The sequence below is a fragment of the Pristis pectinata genome, chromosome 25 (genome assembly GCF_009764475.1).
Source record: "Pristis pectinata isolate sPriPec2 chromosome 25, sPriPec2.1.pri, whole genome shotgun sequence".
Lineage (NCBI taxonomy): Eukaryota > Metazoa > Chordata > Chondrichthyes > Rhinopristiformes > Pristidae > Pristis > Pristis pectinata.
The window spans coordinates 14,621,932-14,645,699 of record NC_067429.1 but is presented as its reverse complement, the minus strand read 5'-3'; the positions used below and the strand labels follow the sequence as shown (position 1 = coordinate 14,645,699).

The 23,768-nt window shown below is 41.5% G+C and overlaps 1 protein-coding gene across 1 annotated transcript; it reads right to left on the bottom strand.

Moving 5' to 3' along the window:
- Positions 1 to 583: 583 nt before the first annotated feature.
- On the bottom strand, positions 584 to 23,761 carry LOC127582944 (ras-related protein Rab-18-like). The gene is made up of 7 exons (XM_052038601.1): positions 23,558 to 23,761; positions 10,016 to 10,071; positions 9,839 to 9,900; positions 8,244 to 8,316; positions 4,156 to 4,274; positions 3,115 to 3,181; positions 584 to 2,026 (listed from the first exon to the last, which is right to left on the bottom strand). Exons 1-7 carry the CDS (start codon positions 23,623 to 23,625, stop codon positions 1,854 to 1,856), a joined length of 618 nt encoding a protein of 205 aa, XP_051894561.1. The 5' UTR covers positions 23,626 to 23,761; the 3' UTR covers positions 584 to 1,853.
- Between the last annotated feature and the right edge of the window lie 7 nt (positions 23,762 to 23,768).

Genomic DNA, 23,768 nt, shown 5'->3' with positions numbered 1-23,768 from the left:
TGACAGAGTAGGCCGACACAAACTAAGACATGCAGGAGAAAGCATTAAGCTAACAAAGTTCTATCCAAAGTTTAAAATTAAAAGGGAATCTGTCAACATTAAAATAGTAAGCCATGAAATTGGCATGTTGCTAAAGATTTCCTCACCTGTTTAGGATAGTGAGGCTGCTTTAGAACCTAAAGTAGATTGCAGGTATGATTCCAGCTTATGTCAGGTTATTTAATGTCAGCGAAGGTAGAGGCAAAGGCACTACAACAAGTGACAAAGTTCAACCAGTTCTGACTTGAAACTAACTGTTTCTTCTACCACAAATGTTGCCCGACCTGCTGAGTTTTTCCAGCATTTTCCATTTTTGTTACTGCAAAACTAGATGTGGTTGATGAAGGTAACTGAGACAGAGGGACAGCTAGACCTCACCAAGCAACTTTCCCATTTTCCTGCCCAATTTAGTGCAGACTAAGACAAAAGACACCAAGTCTCAATGAATGAAAGATTGGCTAATTCCTGGCCTCAGTGGATCTGTACCCAGTGCCTTACAAGAGAGCCGACACTTATAGGAAAAAGGGAAGACAAAAGACAGGAGGAACAAAACCCATTTTATTACTTAATTTTGAGAAAACAATTTATTATAACATAAAAGACACAAGAGGCAGCATTAAAAATTACAGTTAAGTTGCTATTTATTAACACTTACATTGGAAAGTTTCATAGGACAACCAACAATTCCCATTCTAGAAAAGTTTGTAAATACTGTTACCTCACATAAATCCAACAAGTGGTAGATCATTTGGAAAAACATAATAAATAGATTACACTTCATATATAAATTGTGCAAACAGTTTAAAATACAAATAAAACTAGTCTTGAAAAGTACTGAGAATTTCAGGAGTGGTTATGAACCACTCATAGTAGAGTTGTCATCATTAGGAGCAGTTTGTTAATTAGGCTAGTGCTACTTTCACACTATCTGAGCGTGCTTTCAATTAAAATACTGCAAACAAACTAATGCAAAAATCACTAAGACCATGCACAAAATGAAGCTCACAACATGCAGCATTACTTACAAATAAGCCAAGTCTTCAACACAGCCCTTATAAGAGTAATAGTCTATGATAATTATTAATTAGCCTTAGTAATAAGTGATTATACAATAAAGTAATCTGCATCAATTCCAAAAAAACATTATTGCACAAGATCACAACTTTAGAGCAAGGTACCCTTGCAGTGTTTAAGTAGACGGGCAGAGGGATATGTCAAAATGTCGAGGTCCCAAGATTAGATTCTAATCATGATTTGTTCAAATCATAAGTTCCTTACTTATCAAAACCCTAATCTCTCTCTTGTCATGCAACAAGAAAAAGTCAGGAGATCAAATAATTAAGAGCCTCCTCACATCAGGCTCAAAGAGGCAGCAGACACAGATGAAACTACACACAATCGTTTTTTTCTGGTCCCAAGTGAAGCATCGTGAGGATATAAAGTAATGGAAATGTGTTAAATTTCAGCAACTTATGATGTTGATTCCCACTTTGAGACAATTATCATAGCCTTCCATTTTTGCACTGTTTGTAGATCAAAACAAAATACATTCCTGAAACCTTCAAAAATTAGTTAGAATGTCACATTGATTTTAAGGCCAGAAAACCAAATTAAAGTTGGACAATCCAAAAAGTCTCAGAGGGAGATTATATTTGTAACAAAAACATGAATGGATTCGTTAAGGCAGAGTACTTGTCTCCTCAGTGTTCAAGATCCAAGCTGAGAGCAGCTTTGTGCTTACAGGCAGAACTGAAATAATGCTTGAAATACTGTTGACAGTAACAGCACTAAGACATGGGTCATTTCAAATTCTTTTATAATATGGAACAGTAGCCACCACATGCTCCATCCTGATTGGATGCAAAGTCTGATGATAATTTCACAGCTTTAACATTCTCGGCTTCCCAGAGTCCAGGTGTTTGGATTATTTTTTCTACCACTTCCTCAAACGCACACTCGACTCCATCGCAGGTTTTAGCACTGGCCTCTGCACAAAAATAAAGCAAAAAAATTAGGAGTACAGGAGCATACTATTAATTCAAAAGCCTGAATTAATATCCCTGAGAGACTGGCTCAAATCCCACCACAGCAGCTGAGAAATTTAAACTGTTAATTAAATGAACTGGAATAAAAAATTAGTGTCAATATTTGTGACTTCATAATCATGGATTGTCTTTAAACACTCATCTGGTTCATAAATGATGTTTAGGAAAGGAAGCTGTCACCCTTACCCAGTCTGGTTTATGTGACTCCAGGACTAAACACTGCACTCCAAAGTAGCCAGTAAGTTATTTAGTCAAGGCCAACTAGGGATGGGCAAGAAATGTTGGCTAAGCTAGCAATGTCCACGTTTAAAGAAAATGAAAAAAAATCTCCTAATAGTAATTAACATCAAGACAGCTGTTATAATCATTAGTTTTACCCCAACAGAGTGGAATGATCATGCACATTCAGTTTACTGGGCAACCCTTTACACTCTTCACTTACCTCCTTGCAATGCAAAATACAAAAAGAAGAAAAATATATAGTTAATTCAGGAAAACTCTGGAGATGTCAGCATCCCCAAAGCAGAACTCAACATTCTTGTGCAATAAACAACAAGTGGAAAATAAGAAACAAACACCCAGGAATTCATACCTGATCTTTAACACTAAGAACACTATACAGCAGTCATAGTGCATTGTACTCCACCTCCAAAATTCACTGCACGGAACTCGATGGAACTGACGTCCAGAGGCTGAATACAATGCACTGTACCTACCATACAGTAATGGAGATGACAATGAATTATCCAAATACCAAAGGGAGCCCAGATCAAATCCAGGAATCAGTGGTGTAAAAATTCACCCTCAGTCTGATGTGCTAAAGACAATATGGTAACATATGGAAGTTGTGCCCCCCTCAGAAATTCAGTTACTGGGCCTTCAATGGCACCAAATTTCAGTAGTAACATATACAGTAAATGTGCATCTTATCCATTTAATGGCTGGGTCCAGAAATTATATCACACTCTGTCTTTGGGCCTATTAGGGAGAAATAGAATGCAAAAAACCTTCCCATAGATGAGGCACTTACCTATAAAAAGCATTGAATGCTTTCTGGCAAATCTCAGTCCTTCATTCCGTTCAACTTCATGCTTTACCTAAATAAAAATTATTTTAAAAATATGCTTTAAGCTATATTATAGATGTGTAATATGGCCTTATTACAATTTCTAAGCCATCCTTGATCCTTAGAAAATGGCTATTGCTAAATACATGGAAGATTCATTAGACATAATGACCTACAATATTTGTGTGAACAAATTTACAAATGGAAAGGCCCAGTGGAACACCAAGCACATTGATTTTTTTTTCTTTACTTAGTCTACTCTTCCATTTACAAGGATGCTGCCAGGACTTGAGAGCCTGAGTTATAGGGAGAGGTTGGGCAGGCTAGAACTTTATTCCTTGGAACATAGGAGATTGAGGGGTGGCCTTATAGACATGCATAAAATCAGGAGGTGTTCAGATAGGGTGAACGCACAGAGTCTTTTTCTCAGCAAAAGGGAACTAAAGATGAGAGGGCATAGGTTTAAAGTGAGAGGTGAAACATTTAAAAGGGACTCGAGGGAAAACTTCTTCACCCAGAGGGTGGTGTGTATATGGAATGAGCTGCCAGAGGATGTGGTTGAGACAGGTACAATAACATTTAAAAGACATTTGGAAAAGTACATGGACAGAAGGAGTTTAGAGGGATATGGGCCAAATGCAGGCAAATGGGACTTGCTTGGTTGGCACCATGGTTGGCATGGACAAGTTGAGCTGAAGAGCCTGTTTCCATGCTCTATTACTCTATGACTCTTATTTCAGCGTCAGCAAAATAACCAGCATAAGAATTCTAAAATTCTGACTTGCTTTGTACATCTCTGATAGTGTCTGGATACAAATTTCATTCTTCTCAATTGTTCCTCAAAACACCTGATTTTTCTGCAGTTTCAGAGTAAAATTAAGCCATTATCCTTACATTTTCCAACTTAAATTCGTCTTTTACCAGTTAAAAAACTGGAACACAAATAAAACCACAAGACCTTTTACCCAAAGTATTAAGATACAAAGCTAAAATATCAATATTTACCTTGTCAATTTTATTCCCAACCAACATCTTTACGATGCCATGTTTTGTGCTGTAGGTATCCAATTCATTCAGCCAGTTCTCAAGCCTTACAAAGGTTTCCCTTCTTGTGACATCATACACTGTACAAGAATAATTAAAAAATAAACCTTCAGAGAGAAATAGCCAAATCTGATGGTCTGAACAGCTCTACTTAAATCTACTAAGCTGGATTACTTACTGATCATTTTCCAAATATGTCAGTAAATTTAAAAGCTCAATTATTATGAAGGGGAATGCAAAAAAAACTGGTTGATTAAAATTTTAGATTATCTAAAAGATTTCAATAATTTGGTTTGTGTACATTAAAGCTCAAGGTTAATGCAATCTTTTACAACTACATCTTCTCTGCAGCATATTAAGTTAAAAACAAATTGATGTATCACAGCATTCCAATAAAAACAGAAAATGCTGGAAATACTGAGCAGGTCAGGCTGCATCTGTGAAAAAAAGAAACAAAGAAACAGAGTGAATGTTTCAGGTCGAAGACCCTTCATCAGAACTGAGAAGGAGGGACAAGTGAGCTGCAGGGAGGGTGTGGGTGGGAGGGGATGTGCTATGAAGAAGGTTATCTGGCCAATGAGTGAATGAGAGCAGTTAGAGCGAGAACACAGACAAAAGAACATAGGGATTGCAAAATGCAGAACAGGAAGACATGCCCAGCAGGTCAGGCTGGGTGTATCCTACTCTCAGAGGGGGATAAAAAAGGGGGAAAAAAACAGGCTGAGCAAATGTCACAGTTGGACAACAGAAAGGAGACAGAAAAATCAAGTTACCTGAAGTTGTAGAAGTCAATATACAGTCCAGAAGGCTGTAACGTTACCCAGTCAGTAGATGAGGTGATGTCCCTCAAGCTTGCGTTTGGCCTCATTGTAACAGTGCAGGAGACCACAGACCAATAGGTCAGAGTGGGAGTGGGAATGCAATAGTTGTGAATAATGGGTTGAATCTTTTTTTGTTAAAACTACATCCAAAATGTGAGCAAATTAATTTACCTCGAGTACATTCAGAGCAAAACTCCCTTAAAATGACATCACAATGAGACAAAGCAGTCTTCCACTGAGCGGAGCACTGGTCATGGGACTTCTACGCCACCTGGAACCCAGTGTGAACTGACACATATCCCACCTCTCAAACTGGAAATTTCGCTGCTGATAATGGGCCAGATTAACCCTGCCCAAGTAACATTTCCCTCCTGAAATTGGGCACCAGAAGAAAGGAATACTTTTTATTCTGACGAACACTCATTGACTCAAAATATTAACCTCATTTCTCTTTCCAGTTTCTGCCTGACCTGCTGAGTATTTCCAGCATTTTCTGTTTGTTTCAAATTTCTAACATCTGCAGTTTTTTTTAAAAATGTCCTTAAGTTTAAAAAAAAAATTCAGTTCAAATGTTTTTTTTGTAAATGTTGAGCATGTTCTTGAGCAATTTTACTCTGAATGTCAATGTTTTTACTTTAGCATTGTTAGTGGCTCCCAAGAAATTGTGAAGGGACTTTCACAAACTTTTTATTTAAATAGCAGTTATAACAATTGGTGAGATTGTGTGGGGGGAGGAGGGAAGGGAGCCTCACCCCTGTCAGCGGTATTCTTGTTGCTGCAGCTGGTTGCCTGTGTGGGAAGATGACTGGCCCTCACCAGTGTGTTGGAGTGGAGGCTCTGGGGGAAGACCAGTCCATGAACTGCAGAGGAAGGAATGGACCAGACAACTAAAACTGACAGAGGACAAATCTAGCTTAATGCATTACCCTGCTCCAAATAAATTAAGTGAAGTGCAGGCTCTTCTCCATTTATCTGTGTTATATTATGCCCAAGTTACTACCATCAGGCAAGAATGAACAAACTGGGTCTCTTCCCTCTTGAGACGAGGGTGATCTACTCGATATCTTTAACCTTATGAAAGGTTTGAGAAGAGCAGAGATGAGTTTTGCCCACTTGTGGGTATGGGAAAGTGAAGGCCATCAATATAGTATAGTTACAAAGAAATCAATTAGAGAACTCTGCAGAAACTTCTTTACTCAGACAACAAGGAGAAGGTGGGACCTGTAACCACAGGGAGTGACTTGATGTGATTAGTTTGGATGCAGTTAAGGACAAGTTAATTAAGCATATGAGAAAGAGAATGGGGAATGTTAATGAGGTTAGATGTAGGAGAACGGGAGGAGGTGCACAGAGCAAAATCACAAGCATGGGCTTGCTAGCCCAAAAATTAATTACTTAAAAGACAGAGGCCATTCAACCCATCAAGTCATGGCAGCTTCCAGCACAGCAATCCTATTCATCCCATTCCCCACAACTTATTCACTCTCATACTCATCAACTCTGCTTTGGTTCTTTTGCCGCTTACCTACAACAAGATTAATTTGGAGTGGCCAATTAACATCTTTCGGATGAAAAAGAAAACAAAAGCAGCTGGTGGGGTGGGGAGCTGCATGGTCATGGGGAGAATGTGCACACTCCACACTAACAGCACTCAAGGACCTGGACTGTACGTTCATTGTGATACTTCATGAAGTGCAGAGTCATGTTCCTGGCTTTGGTCAACCAGCTGAAATACTAAGGCAAACTTGCCAGATGACTCATGGGCAACTTTCAAAGGAAAATCAATAAAGGACATTCTTGTTACACACTCTCTCTGCGCACTTTGATTCATTCTTCCATCTCCGCCAAAACCCATTCCTTTTCTTACAACAAAGTGCCACACAACTGCAGGTGTGGCACTTGCCCTTTTAATCTTTCCTTCCGACCATCCAGGCACCCAAATACTCGTTCAAGGTGAAGCAACAGCTCACATCTATTTCTTCCAATCTAGCGTAATGCAGTTGGTGCTTACAATGATGGCTCCTCTACACCAGAGAAGCTAAACACAAATTGGGCAACCGCTTTGCAGAACGGCTCCATTCAGTCTACAAGTGCTGAGCATCCAATTGCCCGTTACTTTAATTCTCCATGCCATTCTCACTCTAGCTTGTCTTTTGTCACTTGCATTCTTCCAACAAAGCTCAAACACAAGCTTGATGAAGGCATCTCATCTTCTGACTCAGCACATTACAGCCCTTGAGACCAGACACTGAATTGAACAATTAGCAGCCTCTTTAGTTACCAGCCTGTAATGTTAACTCTGCTTCAGTCTTCAGATGATGTCTAATCTGAGCATTTCCAGCATTGGTTCAGATTTTCAGCATCGGCATGTTTTGCATCTCTCAGTACCACCACCATTTCTCTCCCTTCCTTTATCTTTTTCTCTCCTATTTACATTTCCTCCAGACAGATCATTCTATTTGTTCTCTGAAACCTCCACCTTTTCTGCAACTTAAAGCAATGTTTGACTTCTAAATTTTTCTCAGTTCTGCTGAGAAATCATCTACCTGAAACACTGAATCTCCAAAGATGCTGCCTGACCTGCTGATTATTTCCAATATTTTCTGCCTTATTTCAGGCTTGCACAGGCACTGTAGTTAACTACAGAGACTTTGTGCATCAGAAACCAGAGATTGAGGTGCAGTGTAAAAGCAGTTTCCAACTTCCAGATTTTACTGAACTACAAATATGTGCAAGTCATAGAATTTTTTTTCTAAACTGTACCCAAGTTTTCTCTCAAAATCAAATCAGAAACTGTGTGAAACAATAAACTGCACCAAACTCTTCAGTGACTCCACAAGTGAAATGCAAAAGAAATGCAAGAAATCTGAAATGAAAACAGAAAAAGCTGGAAACAATCAGCAGGTCAGGCAGCATTTATGGAAATAGAAAAGTCTTCAACTTGATATGTTAACAATTTCTTTCCACAGATGCTGTCTGACCTGCCAAGTGTTTCAGCATTTCCTGTTTATACTTCACAGGCAAGCAGTTTATTTAGAAGTCAACATATTATTTGGCTTGGATCACTTTTTTTCTTGCCCCCCACCCCTCCAAGATCAACAGTGAATCAACATCAGGAAGTATGTTCTGCCTAAAATTTCCTTCCTTGCAGGACGAACAAAGCAAAAACTGATGGCGATACATAACTTGTAAGAACCCCCTCAAAAAAATTGATTGACCTCCGCTTACCTAAAATAACACCTTGAGCACCTCTGTAGTAGCTGGGCGTTAATGTCCGAAACCGCTCCTGTCCAGCTGTGTCCTGTCAATTCAGAAAATCTACATTAAGGGCATGCAAACATCAGAGAAAGAATATAGTGAAAGATGTGTTTGTTCACAGCAGGCTGTCAAAGGTCATCAGAATGGTTCAGGGCAGGGCTGCAGGTTCCATTGTCCAAAATCAAGTGGTCACTCTGGTTCCCTCAGCTTCCTGGATGAACCAGGGACGGGACCTCTAGCACAGCCCATCCTAGAAGTTCTAAAACAGGTAGGTGTGGCTGTGAGGTTAGCTGGATGCAGAGTATAGGTGACTAGTCAGATTGAGTACAAGTAGAATGATGGGACTTTTGGCCCTTTCTGAACATTCAAAGCAGCAGAAAACAGGAGAAAGAAACAAAAAGCAAATAACATTGAAGGATGCCTGATGGAAGCATGGAAAAATTATATTGCAATTTTGGGGAAAGCACCTCCCAGAGAGTCGTTTTAATTGCTTTACCAAAGCAACATCTCTCTTATTCAGACCTTTTTCACATCCACCTTTCCTGAAACAGGTTCATAAGATTGTTGTTGAACACATTCCCAATCAATCACAAAGTATGGATTGATTGTATATTCCTGTGAGGAAATTCTGGTCCTAAGGAATTTCTGGTAAGGCTCTCTAATGCACAAGTAGCAGATACTAATAGTAATAAAGCTTAAATATCTATTTTAATTGATTAATAGTAACACCCCTTGTAACTTCTAATCTAGTTCCTCCCCTATACAAAGCTCTAAAAGTAAAAAAAAACTCAATGCCTTCACCAGTGGGACATTGAATATTAAAGTTGTGAACTCATGTTGCAGCTGTCTAAAGCTTTGCTTATGCCACATTTGGATTATTGTGTACACTTCCAGTCACTGCATTACAACAAGGTTGTGGAGGTTTTGGAGAGGGTACAGAAGAGAAGTTGCCTGGATTAGAGAATATTAGCTACAAGGAGAGGTTAGACAAACTCGAAGGTTAAGGAGGGACCTGATAGAATTATCAGAGGCATAGATGGGGTAGATTTTCCCCCAGGGTGGCAATGCCAAATACTGGATGGCATAGTTTTAAGGTAAAAGGGGGAAAGTTTAATGGAGACTTATGAGCAAGATTGATTGTTTGTTGTTTTTTTTTTGAAAAACAGAGTGGTAGGTGCCTGGAACAGTCTGCCAGGGGAGGTGGTAGAAACAGATACGATAGCAATGTTTAGGAGGCACAGACTGGCACATGGACAAGCATTGAATGGAGGGATATAGACCATATGCAGGTACATGGTCATAGTGTAAATTGGCATAGTGGTTGGCACAGACATCATGGGCTGAAAGGCCTCTTCCTGTGCTGTGGTGTTCTATTTTCTAATAATGCTATGGTAGTACAATGTTTCAAAAGAATTGGAAATGCACCATTACAATATTAAATCAGGAACTCAACCCATGTACCTGAAAGATTTGGCCAATACAATGGTCACACTATTCATGGGAAGAGGCAAAGAAACGTCTTTCTCACATAGGAGAAGTATTTTAAAATTATTCAACCGACTTACCCAGATCGCAAGCTTTACATTGTTTCCGTCAAATCTCATTGCTTTCACTTTGAAGTCAACCCCTAAAAAGAAATACAAAATGCAATGAATAAAACTAGTGAACTTCCACATTATCAAATTGTCTTTCATGCATCTTCTAAAACTGGAGTGTATATCAAGAAAAAGATGAATTCTCACCAATAGTAGAGCCAATTTCAGAGTCAAATGTGCCATCAGTGAACCTTAGTAGAAGGCTAAGATACAAGAAATATACATAAGTATTTATACAAAGATGTGCTACTGCAATATTACTTTTCCAGCTATATAGCTAAAACATTAGTTTAAGAATTTCAAAAAAAGTCAAATTCTATTTACAATCAGTACGGGGGACACACTTCCTTTCTAAAAGGGGAACACCCCAAAAATCAAAGCTCAGGCTCAGAGAATCACCTGCACATGTCCTTGTAGATGAACATAATGACGAAAATTTTGTATCATCCATGTAGAACCCCCTCCGACTTGCAGTAATGGTGAGGGAAGGCTTGAATAGCAATGAGGTAAATGAAATTCCTTTTAATATCAATATTCTAATTTGCTTGAAAATCAAAAATGTTAGAGGGTTACACGGCCAAGTTCACACATAGAAAAGGAATAAACTGAAGGGGGACAAAAGCAGAACTTGCTAGGAATACCAACTAATTCACTGAGAAAGTACATTGCTGAAGCACACAGTAAACTCTAGATACATTATATTTTTTAGTGGACCTATCACTTCAAAGCAGCCAAGTCCACAAACTTGTAAGTGTTGAGAAACACCAAGGGGGTGGGATGCAAGAGTGAAAACACAGGTTACTACAAAAATATAAAGTCAACTACTAAATGTGGGGCTGTTCTTTGTGTATGTTTTGTGTATGTGCACCATCCAATAACTCCGAAATAAGCCTCGCACACTTTAGAGTCTTGACAAGCACCAGGACTGGCAAAAAGTTTATTTCATAGCAAATGACCAGGAACCTGCTCTACACCAAAGCAGCAGTGAAATCCACAAGAAATGCTGACAAACCTTGTGGTCTTTCTCCATTTACTGGTGCAGACGGTTGCAAAACAAAAAACCTAAAACTGCAGTGCATGGGATTGCTGAAGAGTTGATTATGACCTGTGCAATTGAAAATGTAAGGGAAAAAAGGTTGCAGGTCAGATGGACAATTAACAGGAAAAAATATCAAGACCATCAAATGACAGACTGACGTAATAGCACAAGACATACACCTCAAATGTCTCATCAGTAATGGGTTACCTTTTCTCACCACTGATCCACTTGGTAAATGCAAACTATTTTGTAGATTGGACCGTCAACTTAAGTCAACCTGATCTTCAATAGCAAGATCCTGTGGCACAGTCTGCTTTCAGGCATCAAAGACCATCACTGGCTGGAACAAGCCCTACCCACAAAATGGCAGGAAAACTCCCTTGCTTAGCCTGTCAAAAACATTCAATGTTTACTGACAGTCAGAAACATTCTGAGAACACTCAAAACAAACTTTAAAATTCAAAAATTAAAAAAAAATTAAGAACTGTGGAATTGCTGCCAGCACTGAAGCAGGAAACAAAGAGGTTGGCAAAGAGCCAACAGCAAGTTTAAGACCCCTGCATTCATGATGGAATTCTGATCTTGGATGTAGCCGATCTCTGCTGCCAGTCGCCACACAGGAAAATATCAGGTACATCCCTGAATAATCCAGTGTACACTGTAATGTATTGTTCCATTACACAGCAGTGACTTTGCAGTACAACAACTTGATAAATCCACATTTCTGAATTGTCACGTTTAATGATCTGCACAGAATACTGAAATTAGGAGAATGAATGATATTCAAAGAACTCCAGACAACAAAGACAATATTGTTAAGATCTGTACTCGATTACGCAACATCAGCAGCACTTGGCAGGACAAAATGGATTTGTCTCTGCACTTTTAGAGCTACAGTATGTAGTGACCAGAAAGCACTGTGGCAATATTCAAACATGTTGCTTTTTACAGTGAGAAGTGCTTCCTGTGAAATGTATAGAACTAGATCTTGATGGTGTTCCAAATACAGTGATGACAATCATTCATTTTATTGAAAGCAGAACAACAAACTCCAATCTTTATGCTGCTTTGTGAGAAAATGAATTCATAGCATAATCTTTTACTCATCCACAACTGATGATTTTTATCCTCAAACAGTATGTGTACCCATATGCTTCATCTGAAAGGAGGAAAGGCTAATGATAAAAGGGTCCCACAAACAGCTGTAAGGTTGACAGCCTGGTAACATGCAATGAAAAAAAGAAATGCTGCAAATACTTAGAAGGTCAGGCAGCAGCTGTGGAGAGAGAAACAGAGTTAATGTTTTAGGTCCAAAACCCTTCATCAGAACTGATAATCTGTGGTGAGCTCCACTGGCTTATGTCAGACATTATCAGAATAAGAATCAGGTTTATTATCACTGACATATGTCATGAAACTTCTTGTTTTGCTTCAGCAGATGCATTCAGAATAAATGTCTGAACAGTTCCAGTTAGGATCATCCAAGGTCATGTTTGAACTGCTGTGCCTTTACAAGAAAGAAATATTGTCTTGAGTGTATTCTGATCATGCATCTTTCTCATCTGCTCAATGGATTAAAACAATTTCTAGCAATCACAACGCAATAACCTTCTACATGCCTGAGGGCCACAAGCAGTTTGGTGAGAATATTTAACCTGATCTGTCAATGTGTGTTTCATACCCAATTACAAAAATGTACAGATTTCACCATACCACTCCTTCTCCAAACCAAGCTCAGTGAAGCGGTGCCGAGTTTGGTCCAAATCCTCTGATGAATGGAACGCTGCATCTTCAGTACCCCTGAAAGCTATTTTAGTACAACTCTGCTTTCATGTCCCGGCAAGTCGAGATATTTTCACCGCTTGACAGAATTCATGCTCAGCACACAGTCAAATTTCAAGAACTTTAGGAAGAGCTCAGCAAGTCTCAAGTTTTGGGCACATTCAGCCAAATGGGGTACCTGAGACTTACTGAGATGGGCAGTTACATCTTGGTGCTGCATTGCCTTAGCAGGGTCCAGTCTTGCTGGGATTCCCCAACATCAATGGGAACCCCCCCACTAAGATGGTGAAAGAGGACAATTTGCCCCAAACACAGTGGTATTCAGCCCAGCACGATGTTGGGGGCAAAAAAATGTATCTGGAGCAGATGATATCCCCAAAGTACTAAAGGTCTATTTCTTGGCAAATGCAAAAGGTCATCTTACTCTTCAGGAAGAGGAGAGCAAGGCCAAGAGGTGGCACAAAGGTGCAGCAAGTAGAGCTGCTATGCCACAGCTCTGCTGATCCAGGTTCAGTTCTGGCCTCTGCTGGTGACTGTGTGGAGTCTGCATATTCTCCCTATGACTGCACGAGTTTCCTTTCATATCCCAAAGATGTGTGTGGAAGCAAGTTAATTGGCCATTGTAGATTGCCTCATATGTACATGAGTGGTAGAATTTGGGGGGAGTTGATGGGAATATGGTGTTAATAAAACGGGATTTGGAGAACATTAGTGTAAATGGGTGCTTGGTCAGTATGGAGCTGGTGGGCTGAACGGCCTGTATACATGCTGCATGAACATCTTAACAAAAGGAGATGCGTCGGCTAGGACAATTACAGAGAGGATACCTTACTATCTTCAGGAAAAATCATCACAAAAATCCTCCTCAACTACCTGCTCCCAGCAGCAGAAAAACTCCAATCATCAGTGAACCCAATTTTCATCACATAACAAATCCAGAGATGTAGAGTGGCACAAACCACTCTTCAGAGCCTTTTTCAACCTCACAAAGCCTTTGACTCTGTCAACTGAGAGGAATTTTGTTGAAGCCTTCAAGCTTGGCTGTCCTAGGAAGTTCACCACTGTTCTACACCTGATACATGATGCTCTGCAAGTCACCACTTTAATCAATGAGTCCACCACAGATCCAATCCCAATGCAGATGGGAGTAAAGTAAGGCTGTGACTTTGCTGTAACACTACACCTCGCCTTCCAACAGGAGTGGAAGTTAGTCTACGGGACAATCAGGAAACTGTTCACCTTCAGCACCTCCTTTCCAGAACCAAGATCACCCCAACCTCAGTCATCGATTTGCAGCATGCAGCTGAGACTTGTGTGGATACCAAGTGTGTGGAGGCCAAGCTGCAAGTCACTATTGATCCTTCCATTGAAAGGAACAAAAAGGATAAGCATCACTTTAAACATGCACAAGACAAAGGTGCTGTACACACACGCTGGACAACATTGCCACTCCCCTATTACTCAGATGATCAAGAATCCTGGAAAATGTGGATTATTTTCCATATCTAAAGGCAGATATCCTTCAGAAAAAAAACATCACCATCTCCAAAGCATCAGAACAGCCTGACAAAAGGAACAACTTAAACCTATATCATTGTCTGTCAAGCAGCAATGAGCCCTGACCTCCCGCACACATCAGATTCATTGACTACTTACAGAGGATATCTCAAAGTACTGGAGGAGGAATACCTACCAAAGTAGTTTCTGCAAAGACCTACAAATTGATTGTCAGGTTACTTGACCCAATGGAAGTGTCCCCTCCTGACCCAACATCCCCAGCACTGAGGCTCTGATTACACTAAACTAGTACTAATGCGTGGGCTGTAGCCCCCACAAGCACGACACCACGCTGTCAGTACTAGCGCACTGCTCCAAGCTCTGTCACAGGAAGAGATTTCCAGAAGGACAGAGAGAACACCTCAAGGACATATTCAAAGCTTCCCTACATCTTCACCGACTCGTGAAAATACCTGCCAAAAATAAAGGAAGCAAAACTGAACACAGAGCTTCACCACCTGTCCAAGTCACAGCTGGGATTTTAAAATCTTTTGGAATTATATAATTTATCAAAAATCATTTCAATTAAAAAATAATACATACAATTAGGATCCAGGAAATCACTATATTCAGAGCCTCTACCACTACAGGAAGTGGAGGATGTTTGTGAATGGCAAAAGGAACAAACATTTCAAACCATCCACCTACCTGCCCTGCAGCGGACAGAGTCTCTGGACCCCTCTTGCATCTTTTTAGCCACTTTAGAACAAAACAAAAAAATGACTTTGAAAGAAGATATCCTAAATCTCAAGGAGTTACCTTGGAAGATCAGATTCTTCTCTATTTGGAGAGAGGGCTCCTAGTCTGGAAATGAGGAGGATGGGGCAGCACAGTGGGGCAACTAGTAGAGCTGCTGCAATTCAGGTTCAATCCCGACCTCCAGTGCTCTCTGCGGAGCTTGCACATTCTCCGTGGCCATGTGAATTTCCTCCAGGTCCTCCCAGATCCCACAGGTGTCCAGGTTGGTGGTTTAATCGTAGGAGAATCTGGGAGGAGTGGAGGAGAATGCGAGGGGAGTAAAATGGGATTAGTGCAAATGGATGCTAGATGGTTAGCATTGGCTCAGTGGGCTGAAGGGCCTGCTTCCATGCTGTTTGATTCGAAAGGCAAATTAAAAAAACCCATTCTGCCCCATACATGTTACTTGTTTAGTCATTTCTTTGTGCTTGGATAAGTTTTAATTGTTATAGTTTTCTTTTAAAAACTGATTTAAAGAATTTAAGTTTAAATTATATTCATTGCAATAGTTTTCAAAATTACAGCCCCAACTTTGACAGGAAGCAAAACTCCACTATCAGCTTTGCCTCCTGTCAAAGACTTTCAGGGTGTTCGGGAGTAGCAGGCAGGACCCAAGCCAAACACCATCCAAAGCCTACTCACTGGCAATGCTTGGCTATACCTCAGCACCCAACTCCCGGTGTTGTGTCAATGACATTGGACTGCTGAAGAGGAGGATGGGGGCGAGGCAGGAGGAGAAAAGTGGGTTGAACCATTCGACACCCCATCCAATACGTTCAACTGCGAATGTTACAAAATTTCCAGTGATTTTTTTTTTAAAATAGCAAGGGATGGCGTGATCAAAAGCAAAAATCCTGAGAACAGCTGTCTGTACTTAGATGGAAGCACCACCATTTCAGGGAACCAACAGGGCACATATGGAGCATCACCCAAAGCTCTTCCACTTAGTAAAGACTAATTACCTTCATATAAAGCCCATCAAAATCTCAGGATATCCCAAAGTGTTTCAGAGCCAATGATGTGCTTTTGAAGCAGTCACTATTTTTCTTATGTTGATAAACAGGGCCATCAATCTGTGTACACGAGATGAATGACCTGATAATCTGTTTTTGATATGTTAATCAAGTATTAAGTGGAGTGATCCATGGGGTCCAATAGATTTGCCCAAGCAGGCAGATGGTGCTGATGTTTAAAATTTCACTCAAAAGGCAGTGCAGGCTTCCCTCAGTAAAACTCTGAAGTGTTATCCTGAAATAGGCACCCAGGGTTCTGGAACAGAACATGAACCCTTGTCTTAGGAGAACATAATCACAGAACTAGAAGATGCCATCTTGGAAAATGCTTGAGGTATACAAGAAATCGAGATATGAGCTTCGGAAAGCTATCAGGAATGCCAAGAGGAAATACCGACTCAAAATAGAGTCCCAGACCAGCCATCAGTTATGGCAGGGCTGACATGCCATAACAGTCTACAAGACGAAGACAGGCTGCATAGTTAACAACAGCACATCCCTTCCTGATGAGCTTAATGCATTCTGTGCGTGTTTTGAACAGAAGGGAAGTAGATTGTCACCATCCAACCTGATAGCCTCCAATGCAACTGAACCAGTGGTCACCGTTGAGGACACAAGATCAATCTTCCAGAGTGAACACAAGAAAAGCATCTGGCCCAGATGGTGTCCCTGGCCATGTGCTCAGATCTTGTGCTGATCAGCTGGCAGACATATTTGCAGACATATTTAACCTCTCCCTGCTTCAATCTCAGGTTCCCACCTGTTTTAAGAAGACCACTATCATCCTGGTACCGAAGAAAAGCAAAGTAACATGCCTTAATGACTACCGATCAGAGGCTCTGACATCCACCATCATGAAGTGCTTTGAGGGGCTGGTCATGGCACTCATCAACTCCAGCCTCCCAGACAATCTCGACCCACTGCAATTCACCTATCACCGAAACAGGTCTACAGCGGACACCATCTCCCTGGCCCTACACTCAGCTCTGGAGCATCGGGACAGTAAAGACACCTATGTTAGACTATTGTTTATTGACTACAGCTCTGCCTTCAATACTATAATCCCAAGTAAGCTTGTCACTAAACTCCAAGACCTAGGACTCTGTAATTGGATCCTTGACTTTCTAACCAACAGACTGCAATCAGTGAGGATAGGCAGTAATACCTCCGAGACGATTATTCTCAACACTGGTGCACCACGAGGCTCCATCCTCAGCCCTCTACTCCCTATATACTCATGACTGTGTGGACAGATTCTGCTCTAAATCCATCTACAAGTTTGCAGATGGTACCACCGTTGTAGGCTGCATCTCAAACAGCAATGAGTCGGTGTACACAGGAAGGAGATAGAGCGCTTAGTGGCATGGTGTCAATGACAACAACCTTTCCCTCAATGTCAACAAAATGAAAGAGCCGGTCATTGATTTCAGGAAAGGGGACGGTGTACATGCACCTGTCTACATCAACGGTGCTGAGGTCGAGAGGATTGAGAGCTTCAAGTTCCTGGGAATGAACATCCATCCTGGTCAAATCACAGAGATGCCACAGCCAAGAAAGCTCACCAGCACCTCTACTTCCTCAGGAGGCTAAAGAAATTCAGTACGTCCCCTTTTGTCACTCACCAACTTTTATCAATGCACCATAGAAAGCATCCTATCTGGATGCATCACGGCTTGGTACAGCAACTGCTCTGCCCAGGACTGCAAGAAACGGTAGAGAGTTATGGACACAGCCCAGCATGTCATGGAAACCAGCCTCCCCTCCTTGGACTCTCGCTGCCTTGGCGAAGCAGCCAGCATAATCAAAGACCCCACCCACCCGGGTCATTCTCTCTTCTTCCATCGGGTAGAAGATACAGGACCCTGAGAGCACATACCACCAGACTTAAGGACAGCTTCTACCCCACTGTGATAAGACCATTTGAACGGTTCCTTATACGATGAGATGGACTATGACCTCACGATCTACCTTGTTGTGACCTTGCACCTTATTGCACTGCACTTTCTCTGTAGCTGTGACACTTTATACTGTTATTGTTTTTACCTGTACTACCTCAATGCACTCTGTACTAACTCAATGTAACTACACCGTGTAATGAATTGACCTGTACGATTGGTATGCAAGACAAATTTTTCACTGTACCTTGGTACAAGTGACAATAATAAACCAATACTGTAACACAAAGGGATATCACCCAAAGCCCTTCATGCCTTCAGTACTGCCAGGACTAATTTGATGAGGCAAGTTGTTTTCAGTGGTCTGCAAGATCCATTACAGCACGCAAGTTGAAAAAATTCTTTTAATCCATGCTTTTATTTAAAAATAGGTCAAGTTCAAAGTTGTTACTCAAAACTCTTAAATCATTATAATCATCAATGTGCTCTTTCACAAAACATGCTTTTCGCCATTTTGTTTGACAATGCACTGAGTCTTGATCTGTTAGTTAAAAATGGTTGTTTGTCAGTTACATTCTAATAAAGCTGAATCTGGGACAACACATCCTGTGCATGTTTAGATACATATTGTGCAGAACAATGTGCAAATGGAAATTTAGTTAGAAATATCATATTAGGAACTCATGGGATGCAAGGCAAAATGCAACAACAACTCCATGTATTAAGAACATTCCAACCTAAACAATGCTTTGAGCCTTTGCCTGTCACTTGAGAAAGCAGTTGGAGTACTTCAATGCTAAGCAACTATAGATTTTGAGAAGTCTCAAGTTCCTACCCTGCTTTCAACCAGATTGTCATCCGAGAGCCAGACAAGACTTCTCTCCCTCACAATTTGCTTTGGGACGTGGATAGTACTAAAAAGACAGATTCCATATTGAATTCTGCAACTCCACGCAAATCACTTTCACTCTGCTTCAGAAATGGCCATTCCTAACAGAGATTAATTTGGCTCACAGCCTGGCCTGCTGGACATGCCCCAGAGCCTTGCTATTAGCAATGCATTACACAGATAAACATCATCCAATTGCTCCATTGGTCTCAATTCAGAGATATTTCTTTTGTTCAGCCCGTCCCTCCCCATCTTCTCTGCTACTGAAAACTAATGTGCTTTCTCTCTTTCACATTTCTGACAAAGGCTCCCAGCCCTGAAATATTAACTGTCTCTCTTTCCACAGATGCTGCCTGACCTGCTGAGTGTTTCCAGTGTGTTCTGTTTTTATACTAAAGAGACAGGATTTATTATTGGGCTCTTACACTGAGGCCTTTAATAGTCAACCATATAGTATGGGAATGGAAATGAGTATTAGTCAGACTGGGCAAGGGTAGCATATTTTCTTCCCTCAAGGACTTAAGCAAAGCAAGAAAATGTTTTAAATAACAAAACATGAACATATGGTTATTTTACTTCCCTACAAACCTATCAACTCAATGTATAACTATAGGAACTGAACCTTTGATCTCAGGGTTATTAGTCCAGCACCATATGTACCAGAACACCACATCCTTATTTAGGACAATGGAAAGAAATAATGTTAACGTCTCAGGTCAAAGACACTTCATTCCTGCAAAGAGTTTTCGACCTGAAACATTGACATTTTCTCTTTCCACAGAAGCTACCCGACCTGTTGAACACTTCCAGCATTTTCTATTTTTATTTCAGATTTCCAGCATCTCCTTTTTTGATTTTCAGTACACCAGATATGTCAGTTGGATTTAACACCAATAAATTTCAGGAGATTTTGAAGCAATGTGAAATCACGCATATTGTTGAGAAGTAGATTAGAACTTGCATCTTTCTTACTGTCTAGTTGAAGTTTTCTTAATTCTTTACCTCAAGTGACAGAATTCAACCCTCGACCTACAAATGGAAACTAGATATTGCCTCCCTCATTTAGACAAATTATTCCGACCACTCACAGAACATCTGCCAGACTGCACACTGGACAAGAATTACTGCAGCTCTTTCACTTGGAATACTTCAAGCAAAAACATCTACAAGACACAAAAAAGTGAGGCTGGATAACCAAGCTCAGCACCTAGATACATATTACCTAGATACAATCAGCACCTAGAAGCACAGCCAGAATTGAACAACTAACCATGAAAGCATACAGCAACAAATGCAGGAGGTGGGGGCAAGAGTCAGAGCAACGCAGCACGGATACAGGCCCTTCGGCCCAACAAGTTCATGCTGACCATGGTGCCCACCCAGCTATACCCAATTTCCTGTGTTTGGCACATATCCCTCCAAGCCCTGCCCCTCCATGTACCTATTCAAGTGCTTCTTAAATTATACTATTGTACCTGCCTCAACCATTTCCTCTGGCAGCTCATCCCAAATATTCACCATACTCTGCATGAAAAAGTTGCCCCTCAAGTCCCTTTTAAATCTCTCCCTTAGCACCCCAAATGTATGCCCCCTAGTTTTGGGCTCACCTACCCTGGGGACATTTTCCTTTGGAGAAAAGGAACATTTTCTTTTGTCTCAACAATGTTGTACTCATTCCATCTACAATCCTGCTGATCTACAGCTTCTGTTCAATCCTTGTTCTTCTAAACTGTGCTTCCTTCAATGAAAAATTGAAGATTGACTAATTTCTTGACTCAACTTTGAGAAGTGCAAAGAAGCAGTTAGGCATCTTCCAGATATACAAAAGGTATTAAAATCAATGGGTAAAGATTAATTATAGATCTAGCGATAAGTGACTGCAGATGTTAGTACCTGGAGCAACAAACCAAATGCTGGAGGAACTCAACGGGTCTGGAAGCAACTGTGGAGGGAAAAGGCCAGTTGACATTTTGGATTGAGACCTTTCATCTGTTTCATCTGGACTGAAAGATAGAGGGGAGATAGCCAGTATAAAGAGATGAAGGGAAAGGATGGAGTAATAGCTGGCAAGTAATAGGCGGATGCTGGTGAGGACGGGTGATAGGCAGATGGAGGAGGGATGAGTGGAAATAGCGACAGAAGCTGGGAGGTGATAACCTCCACCTATCATCTGATGCTGCCTGACGCTGACCCACCCACCCCGAGTTCCTCCAGCATTTTGTTTGTATTGTAGATCCAGTGTGGTACCATCACTTATTAGCTGTAATTTCAGATAACACAAAAGGACATAGGAATAGAACAAAAAACCATCGTCTGTCCTGCCACTCGGTGACACCGTGGGTAAATTTCATCAGTTTCGGTCCCCTGCCTTGGCTTTTATGCCCATGGCCTGAAACATTTGTCCATTTCAGATTTAAAATGCATCACCCAACCCATTCTCTGCTGCTTTTCCCAATAACAAGTTCAGCACTTTAGATAAGATATCTTTATTAGTCACATGTGCATCGAAACACACAGTGAAATACATCTTTTTGAGTAGAGTGTTCTGGGGTCAGCCTGCAAGTGTCGCCACGCTTCCAGCGCCAACATAGCATGCCCACAACTTCCTAACCCATACATCTTTGGAATGTGGGAGGAAACTGGAGCACCTGGAGGAAATCCATGCAGACACGGGGAGAATGTACAAACTCCTTACAGACAGTAGCCGAATTTGAACCCGGGCCACTGGCACTGTAAAGCGTTACGCTAACCGCTACACTACCGTGCCTGTCCATCAAGTGAAGAAATGTTTTCAAACTCCTTTCAAGGGGCCGACTGACTACAAGCTTGCATAACAGTGGTGCTGCAGGTAGTGCAGCCATTTCACAGCTCCAGTGACCAGAGTTAGAGTCTGACCTCTGATGCTACTCATGTGACACTTGCACATTCTCCTTGTGACCTCCCAAGTTTATCCCTGGGTGCTCCAGTTTATTCCCCCACATGCCAAAGATGTGCTGGTTATTTGGGTAATTTACAGTGGCCAATTAACCTTAGTCCAGGTGGCTAGTGGGAGAATCAGGTGTGTTAATGGGCACATGTGAAAGAATAGGTTGCAGGGAATTAAATGGGGCAATGGGATTGATGGGAGTTGGTCCAAGAACCAATATTGATTGGAACAGCTGAACTGCCTTCTTCTATGTAATACGGAAATATGGTAAAGTCCCTTTGTACAAGTCTTTGCATCAATTCACTCCATCAGCTCCTTTCAAAATCACAAGGACCTCAAATCAAATATTGATCTTCTATATTTCAGGGAATCCACATCTATTTTATGTAATTGCTCCTCATAATTCTGCCCTTGGAGCTCTGCAATATTCTGGTGAACCTGTGCTGTATTCCTTCTAAGCTCAAAATGTCCTTTCCAAATCTGATGCCTGAGAAGGATATGTGAACCAACATCAGCGCACCCCACCACACCCCACCTAAATCCGTAGCGTCTACAGCCTAGTTACACACGTGGAAGGCCACATTGTTGGCATGCTCGACAACAGGTGCCTGCAACAGTCACTGGATGAGATTACTGAGTGCAGAAGATTCAAGTCAAAGCCTATTTGGAGAAATGTAACATTCTGGGAATCTCTGGCCCACAATCTTTCAAAGCAGAGAAGCAACATCCAAGATGGCATCGAGAACCTTGCACCCAATGCACGTACAAGCCCTGCGTACGTGATGGGCGGGGGGGGGGGGGGGGGGGGGGGGGGGGGAGTGCACCCCTGCACTAACAGCCCACTTCATCACATCTCCTGCCCTGCCCTGTCTGTGGCAGAGTCTGCAGTTCCCACTTTGGCCTCATCAGCCACCTCACAACTGTCAAAACCAGAGTGGAAGCAAATCACCATCAGACTGACAGACTGCCCAAGAACATCCATGTTAGATTGTATCAGGAGTATTCTTATTGTAGAAGAAATTCCTCCCTTCTCTATTCTAGTCTTAAGAAAGCTAACCGCTTGCGACAAGATAGAAGCCTTTAAGTTGTTATAAAGGGCAATGACAGAATGCTTTTTTTAAATGAGAGGACACAAATCTCAAGTCAGTTATAAAAGTGGGTGCTTGGAGTAAGGAGAAAACAGTGTTGAGATCTCGGGTCAAGGGAGCCAAAGTAGCTTCCCCAGCCAAAAATATTGTGTCGCGCAGACAGATACACACCCTTGCCTTATTTTCTAGTCATAGCCACAGGGTCGGTTGAAGAATGGAGGGGCACACCCTACACACCACCATTACCAATTCCTCCCGGTACCTAATCGTCTTTAACTCCCAGCAAGTTGTTTCTGATTAGCTGTTACGGACAAGGAATAGGTGAGAGGGGGTGCAAAAGCTAGAAGTACGATTTTGATGTTGGGCAATTCCATGCCTTACTCGGGCCTTCCGTGTGAAGCAAAGTTATTCTGAATCTACACATACAACGCAAGTGACTAGAACACCACGTGATTTACCCACCAGATTAAATCCTCTCTAAACGGTGTACCTTAGTCAGGTATAAATTGATTCAATAAATTGGGCACTCTCATTTCTTTCTTAGTACGAGGTCTAACGCAAGGCAGCCATTGCCAGATCCAAATACATTTCCTATTAAACAATTGCACGTCCCTATCCTGCTGGAGTAATCCGGGAGAGGTGGAGATAGCTTCCCTCCCCAAATGCATGGATGAAGTGACGGTTCAGCTCCAGGCTCTGACCCAGCAGATGCGGGTGAATTTCACGGAGCCTGAAACTGACACGTTATTTGCTGTTTCTTACCTCGACTTGCCCACTCCGCTCTCCCCGATCAAAAGGATCTTCAGTGTAGCGAGAATCTCCTCAGCCATTGTCTGTAACAATGTGTCAGACGTCCAGAACCCTGTTCAAAGGCGCCACTTCCGGGGACCGGACCACTGTATCTTTTCCTTCTTATATGTATCTCAGGCCATGGCGGTGACGTAAAGCTGGTCTGCAACTTCTTTACACGTGT

What these genes read in the sequence shown, in the direction of transcription:
- LOC127582944 (XM_052038601.1), bottom strand. Translation starts at nt 23,625, where the DNA reads ATGGCTGAGGAGATTCTCGCTACACTGAAGATCCTTTTGATCGGGGAG. An exon ending in TGCTCAAGGTGTTATTTTAG is followed by an intron (nt 4,275 to 8,243) that starts GTAAGCGGAGGT and finishes ATTCTTGTACAG; the next exon opens with TGTATGATGTCACAAGAAGG. An exon ending in TTGGGAATAAAATTGACAAG is followed by an intron (nt 3,182 to 4,155) that starts GTAAATATTGAT and finishes ATTTTTATTTAG; the next exon opens with GTAAAGCATGAAGTTGAACG.